At 38.7% G+C, this 7,271-nt stretch overlaps 1 protein-coding gene across 2 annotated transcripts; it reads left to right on the forward strand.

Moving 5' to 3' along the window:
- Positions 1-270: 270 nt before the first annotated feature.
- On the forward strand, positions 271-2,972 carry LOC122085404. 2 transcript variants are annotated; one of them, XM_042653821.1, is made up of 3 exons: positions 271-416; positions 1,761-2,135; positions 2,589-2,972. In XM_042653821.1, exons 1-3 carry the CDS (start codon positions 338-340, stop codon positions 2,741-2,743), a joined length of 609 nt encoding a protein of 202 aa, XP_042509755.1. In that variant the 5' UTR covers positions 271-337; the 3' UTR covers positions 2,744-2,972. The 2 variants fall into 2 exon arrangements, with proteins under 2 accessions (XP_042509755.1, XP_042509756.1); XM_042653822.1 differs by having other exon boundaries at positions 1,761-2,087.
- Positions 2,973-7,271: the final 4,299 nt, after the last annotated feature.

Below are 7,271 nucleotides of genomic sequence, written 5' to 3' on the forward strand. Positions count from 1 at the left end.
AAATGAAATTTCCAAGAAATAGAGCTGGTTAAGACTTAAGACTTAATGACGCAATGATGTGGGAGAGGAGCAGACTCTATCGGTCGTTAATTTCTACACATTCTACTACACAACAAACGTCCCCATTGAAAAAGCCGTCGACGTTCCATCATGGTGGGATTTAAATTGTTGATTCTCAGTATCCGGTGGACCTAATTGTTCCTATTTTTCAAAATCCAAGCACTTTGAAACCATATAAATATATAAATAGCCAGTAATCAACCCACGAAACTCACCCCAACCAACAATACCTCACAAGTATTATCTCTCTTCCAAAGCTAAACCACGCTTTAGAGAGATGGCTTCTTTCTTTCTCTTGAAGGCGATGGCCGGCCTTGCTCTAATTAAATTCGCTCTCTCTGTCCAAGTTACACTAGGTATGTTTCATGTGCTTCTGCTTTCTGCAGTCTGCACTGAGTTCTCCTCTCTCTCTCTCTCTCTCTCTCTCTCTCTCTCTCTCTCTCTCTCTCTCTCTCTCTCTCTCTCTCTCTTATATGGTAGGAAAAGGTTTCCTAAGTCGATAGGGATCGAGCTAAGTTGTTAGGGGACAGTACACTAGTACTCTTAATTTCTTCGTCTCTCTTTCCTCCTCGCATGAAATAATCTAGGCTCCGTTCGGTATCGTTTTGTGTCAAAAACGAAAATTTCAGCTTCTGTGTCAAAATACAGTTTTTAAACGAAAAAATGGTATTTCAAAATTTCAGATTTTTATCGTGAACTCTTTTTTTTTTTTTTGTAAAATGGAACGAAACTGGGAAGATTTTGGAGTTCCGTCCAATCTTGTTTTCTCAGTTTTTGTTCCAAAAAAACAGAAATAGACCATAAGTGCACCAAACAGAAGATTGTGTTTTTTCGTTTCAATAGAACAAAAAACTTCAAAAACGTTTTTTTAGAACGATACCAAATGGAGCCTTAATGTCCTTCAATGTATAAAACCATTTCGTTGTATCTTATTGATTCGCTCCTCTAAGCTGTTTGTTGGAAGAACCCTCCCCTTTTATATAGTAATAAGCAATACACTGGAATTTATTACACCCAAATCTATTGTTTAGTGGGAGGAGCTAATGAGCCCAAACACAATTTCCAACGTTCATGTATCATAATCTAAGCCTAATAGTACCGATAAATATACCTAAATTTATTGTTGGAAGAAAGATCCTCATAGTGCTAGCATGGAGATTTCTTTCCACACCCTCTTACATGATGATCCCCAAGTTTTTCTTGACACTTTCTCTCCTCAAATATTAAATGGGTTTTTCAACCAAAATCATCTCAAATCATGATTGATGTGGTAAGGGAAATCATATGGGAGATTTCCCCATGCTTATGCTGTGGGAAACATGGTTTTAGGAATCAGAATTGAAATCGAATTCAGCATATTAGTCGATCAGTATCAGTATCAGTATCAGTATCAGTATCGATCACTAGACTGAAATGGTTTTAGACTTTTAGTGAATTGGATTGAACCTTAGATATATTTTTTTTTCTTTCGGCTCGACATGGCTTGATACAACCCATACACATGTCGGTATAAGTATTGTCGGCGATATATATCCGGTGCCGTCGTGCCGAGATACCCCTTATTGTTTCATTTCATACCGTAGAGACCAGAACCACTCCCTAATGGAAAACCCCAGAAAACCAAGCCGGTTGGGCAAATCCTGGTTCTGACCAGTATTGGTTAAGTGAAATTTGTAACACTGACGGGACTTGTTTTGTAGGAGGAATCACGTGTGAGCAGCTACAAAAGGACAAGTGTGCATTTGCGATATCATCCGACGGGAAAAGGTGCGTGCTTGAGAAGATCGTGCGGAGGAGTGGAGCGGAGGTGTACACCTGTCGCACATCGGAGATAGAAGCGGACCATCTAAAGGACTGGTTGGAAACCGACCAGTGCATCGAGGCCTGCGGTCTGGACCGGGACTCCCTCGGAATATCCTCCGATTCACTCCTCGAGTCTCGCTTCACCCAAAAGCTCTGCTCTCCTAGATGCTACGACAACTGCCCAAACATCGTTGACCTCTACTTCAATCTCGCCGCCGGAGAAGGTAACCTACCCATCCCAGACCTCTACTTCAATCTCGCCGCTACACAAGGTAACACTAACCAACCCATCCAAATCAACCCCAATCAAATACTACTAATGGTCCACAATCTACCTGTGGACTGTGTGGGCCAGCATGGGTGCCATCTCTACTAGAGGTTCGAGTTTGGCCCGATTAGCTGAGCCTGTCCTGAACCCGATAAAGCCTGAGTTGGCCTTCTTAGCCCATGGGGATGGGCTGGGCTCGGGTTAAGATTTTCAAGTCTGAGTCGAACTGGGCCTGATCTAGGTTAAGGCCTTAATTTGAACTCAACCCGGCTCAGCCTGGATTTGTAAATATTATTAAGGGAGAGAAACCTTTTTGGGTGCATGTGGAGTTGTGGACTAACACCTTATGTGTCAATCTCTCACTCCTATTTACATGAAGTAACCTCAATACCATTTTGTCGACCTCTTTTATGCCGCTTGGTCAAATAACGATTCTCTAGATGCGTGTAAATTGCAGGAGTATTTCTTCCCCAATTATGTGAAGCACAAGGAGCAAACGCACGTAGAAAAATGTCAGAGATCCGAAGCTCTGGATTTGCCAAACAGTCTCTACAATCCCATGATGGCCTGCCCGTGAAATTCGTGGGCTCAACAGCCATGGCTCCAAACTAGCAGCTACGTTAATTATTAGATATAATATTTAATTCTTCATCCAGTATAGAATGAGTAGAAGAAGCAGAAGCAACCATTTTTATTTTTTTTTTCAATAGAAATAGCAAGCAACAAATTATTTTTTTTTGGAACATTATTTTTATAATATTGTTATCATACGATACAATCATCAATGTCAAAAGAGTGCACTGTGAAGTACTTTGTGCACTTGGTACATCTTTTTTTCTTCTTTCTTAAATATACTGTAAAATAGATTTATCCCTCTGATGAAGTACTTACTAGTAAGGGGTTTATCATGCCACCAAGGGGCTTAAGAGAGGACTTAAGCGGACTTACAGGGAGAAAGTCATTGGAAGCAAAGCAAAATTGACCAATAAATGTTCTGGGTATGCAACTATGCCTTGTGAAATGGATGAGTCCTCTCCAATTATCTCTGATTAAGTTGTCTTGCGATTAACTGTTTCTTTTGGTTCATCTTATGTGAGGCTGATGAGTGCGATGGAAGTTTATTGTTTAATGTCCTTTGGGCAAGAGACTTTGCATGGTCGCATGGTCCCTGCGTTAACACAGGGACCAATGAGAGCGCATGTGAAGGCTTCAATATAAATGAGAATATTCATTTTCCATGGATGGGGAGGCAATTTCGCATGCCCTTGTATTTGGGTATAGGGGTCACTCGACCATGTAGTTTTCTTTTCCCATGTTATTTACATAGATAGATATCAATTTGAGAATTTATCTTTGGTGAGGTTTTAAAATTCATCAAATTCTCTCACAATAACAATATTTAACAGTACTAATAGGCTTCGTTAGGCTGCAAGAGATTTTATAGTGTGCGGAAGTGAAAGTTTTCCAACCTAAAAATGGAAATTTGTTTATCCCTTATTCAATATGATTGTATAAACTACTTAATTTCATATCATATTTAGTAATGATTTTTTAAATGTAATTTAATTTTAGTTTTCAAATTCAAGGGATTTAGATGCAAAAGTGAAGTGAAATTTTATAAATAAATATTGAGTGATTTGGAGATAGTGATATAATTATTCATGTGATGTAGTGATTTAAAAATTTTTCCTTTTTAGTGTTGAAAATTTTACTTCCCTCTGCTTAAATTTCCCTTGCGATCAAATGAAGCCCAAGTTTTCATGAACTGGCTAAAAATTTTATCTAAAGACAATCATTGGTATGAGAATCACAAAACATGATTGTAAATATAAAGCCATTCCTTTCAATGAAAATGATGTTCATGCGCTTGTATGGTTGGTGTCTCTTTGACTCTTCCTATACTCCATTGGCTTGACATGGAAGATTCCATCTCACACCATGAGCCTGTCAATTAATCCTCGAAAGACAAATAATTAGGTGAAGGACTGCTGGCAATTATTTGGAAAGTGTTGTACCTTGTGGGCTCATCTTAACAATGACAAGGTTGCTCCGATCGGTCTCCGTTGGTATTGATTCTGATTCACATAGAATCAATCTAAGCCCTAGGAAGTGGCTTTTTTTTTTTTTTTTCTTCAAGAATCGGCTTGAATCGGAAATTCAGTAAATTCCAATCCAATTCGAATTCTCAGAGGTAGTAACTTGTATGGGTTTAAATCATCAAAACCCCATTTATTTAGGGCAGCATAATACATGATGAGTACATATGAGAATCAAGATTTGAGACAACACTTTCACATGTAAATTAGGTACAAGGAGATAAAGACTTGTGCTTACAAATTAAGCTGAAACAAATGAGGTGGAAAGTATGAATCTATAAGCTGTGATGTTGTAAAATCCATATCTTAGATAGCAAAATCCAAACCACAAGGAACCCAACCCCGGCATCATGATATATCGAATTGGCTCAGCCCGAAATCAGGATCCAGAACGGATTGGAATCAGCCTGGATTGATCTGTATCGGTCTTGTAATTGGCACATTCTAGGCATCTAGGGTTCTTCCATACAAGATTGAATCAGGGCCAGATCAACCCTGGGAAGGATATTTAATGGGGTATGTATACACTCAAAAGGGCTTGGGGGTCTTTTTCTTTTTTGTGTTTTTTGGGTAGAAGGCTTGGAGGTCCTATTACTAAGATCATTTTGTCTCAAATCTACTTTGGTGTTTTGGCACATCTAAGACTAAGAAGAAAAAGAAAGTTGTCCAAGATGGTGTTTGGGTTTCAAATTTTAATCAAATAATTGTAAGTGGGCTTTCCTTGTCAAGGAAAACATTGTTTAGCGCGCACCTAAACCTACCCTTTTTTATGAATGTTCCCTATCACATATGAAAATCTGTCCTACCAACCGAAACAACATGGATTATGGAATCGATATTGAAGGCTGCTAAATGTTACGTGGCTGCTGCACCAACCCTTGGGCCAATGGGAAATCAGGTGGAGGCATCTATCACACAGTGGCAGGGTCTTTTCACGTCGCATGTGTTTAATTGTAGAGGGTGCGATTGGTTAGTATTTTTCTTCTTAAAAAATAAAGTCTTTCTAGCAAGCAATGTAAGCTATGTTAGAACTCTTTATCTCTCTCCTTCGGAGACATCTCTCCTCTCCCTTCTTTATTGTATTTATCAAGGTTTGAGAAGATGGAATCAGGACTAGGACCAGTCAAGGCTGATATCAATTCAATCTCAATCCGGATTAACCTTGATCAGACAGAAAACCTTTGGATTTAATAAGAAAAAAAGTTTTTTTTTTTTTGTTAAACTGTTGTTTATCCTTTGTCCATACCCTATAGAATCAATATGATATCATCTAAGAATTGAAAGCAATCAAAATCAATATTAATCCGAACAACTCGATGGAAGCTGATCTATCCCATTTCTGAAGCCATGACGTGCAATAAATGACTTCTGATTTAAAATAATAATAATAATAATAAATATTAGAGAAAATTGCATTGCCACCCCCTGAACTTTGGTGCTTATTCTACACCACCCCCTGAACTTTTCGAAATGTCAAAGCCACTCCCTAAAAATTTAAAAAATTCCAAATTGGTCTTTGCCGTTAGTCGACCGTGTTAAATGAATGAAAACCTGTTAGTTTTTTTACAATATACCCAAAATACCTCCACCTATTGTGAGAGGACAATATTGCCCTCTCTTTTATTTGCTTCTTCTAAACCCATCTCCCATCTCCCATCTCCCATCTCACTCCTCACTCACTCGGTCGAACAAGAAGAAGAAGAAGACGGTACAATAACCTGCAACTCGATCGTTCCTCCGACGTTCAATTCTCAGATGGAAAGCTGACCGGCGTGCGAATCTCTTTCCTCCAGCGTGCAAACCTCTTCCCTCCGGCGTGCAAACCTCTCCCCCCTCCGGTTTCCGAACCTCTCCTGCTGTGTTAGCTCAATAGTAATTGTTTGTTTAGATCATCAAAATTGATTTAAGAGATTCAATAATTAGCTAAGATCTCTTTCTTGTCTTGTTTTCCTTTCAAAGTCTAATTCTTGTAGCTTATTTGACCACAGATGATGGACCCAACAATAATGGTGTGTACCCTACAAGCCAACCCACGTGAGCCACATCATTTTCTGTCGTTCATTGCAGATGAGAATTGTGGTTCTTATTGAGACTTGAGAGCCATCAATGTCTATCTTTCTCTGAAAAAAAAATTCTCATTATCCAGATACTCATAGCAGAGGGAACTGAGAAGAACCCAAGATGGAGAAGACAAAAAATTGCAGTAATGAACAAAGCACAATGGCAATATTGTACTGATTCTTCATTCGATTTCCATTGAACATTTGCGGATTAAAGAAAAAAAAAAACATTGATTTCATCTCAGAAATCACAACTTAATCCTCACAAATTCACAATTGGATAAGATCTTGTTTGTGAATGATTTTAATTTCCACTTTACAAGAACACATTTTTGTGTTCTATCTGTTCTACTGGATGGGTTTGAATTAGAAATTCTATCTGATCCTCTTGAATCTGCAAATCGAGGAGTGCTATGTGCTGTGGAAAGCCTGCATTCGTCTCCTGTCAAGACCCAATCGAAATCTGGGTAGTTTCGGCCCTCTGGTATTGAGAGACGACCTTGAATTTGATAAGAAACAATATGGTTGTTTAGCAGAAAAGGATCCTCTGCTAAGACGACTTGCATTCTATCTCTCTCACACCCCTCCTTCCCTCCCTCTCATTGTGTTCAAAAGGGGAATTATTGTTATCCTTCATCATCTTAGTTTTGCACAGTAGATAAGAAACAATATGGTTGTTCAGTAGAAAAGGATCCTCTGGGTACTCAACTTTTGCAGCAGAGTAAGTTACAGTTAATAGAAAGAACTGGTTCTCATGGCCATTGTTACCACTAATATGTTAATTAGATTTCCCTTTTGTATTCCTTTTTATTTTTCCTTCCCCGTCCCCCTCCCTTCCCTTGTTTAGCAGTAAAGGTTCCTCTGGGTACTCAACTTCTGCAGCAGAGTAAGTTACACTGAATAGAAAGAACTGGTTCTCATGGCCATTGTTACCACTAATATATTATTTGGATTTCCCTTTTGTTTTCCTTTTTATTTTTCCTC

The sequence above is a fragment of the Macadamia integrifolia genome, chromosome 8 (genome assembly GCF_013358625.1).
Source record: "Macadamia integrifolia cultivar HAES 741 chromosome 8, SCU_Mint_v3, whole genome shotgun sequence".
Taxonomy (NCBI): Eukaryota; Viridiplantae; Streptophyta; class Magnoliopsida; order Proteales; family Proteaceae; genus Macadamia; species Macadamia integrifolia.

Bases quoted from the DNA above. Each gene is read 5' to 3' on its own strand.
- LOC122085404 (XM_042653821.1), top strand. From the start codon at position 338: ATGGCTTCTTTCTTTCTCTTGAAGGCGATGGCCGGCCTTGCTCTAATT. The intron at 417-1,760 runs GTATGTTTCATG...CTTGTTTTGTAG, and splicing joins CTCTGTCCAAGTTACACTAG to GAGGAATCACGTGTGAGCAG. The intron at 2,136-2,588 runs GTAACACTAACC...TGTAAATTGCAG, and splicing joins CAATCTCGCCGCTACACAAG to GAGTATTTCTTCCCCAATTA.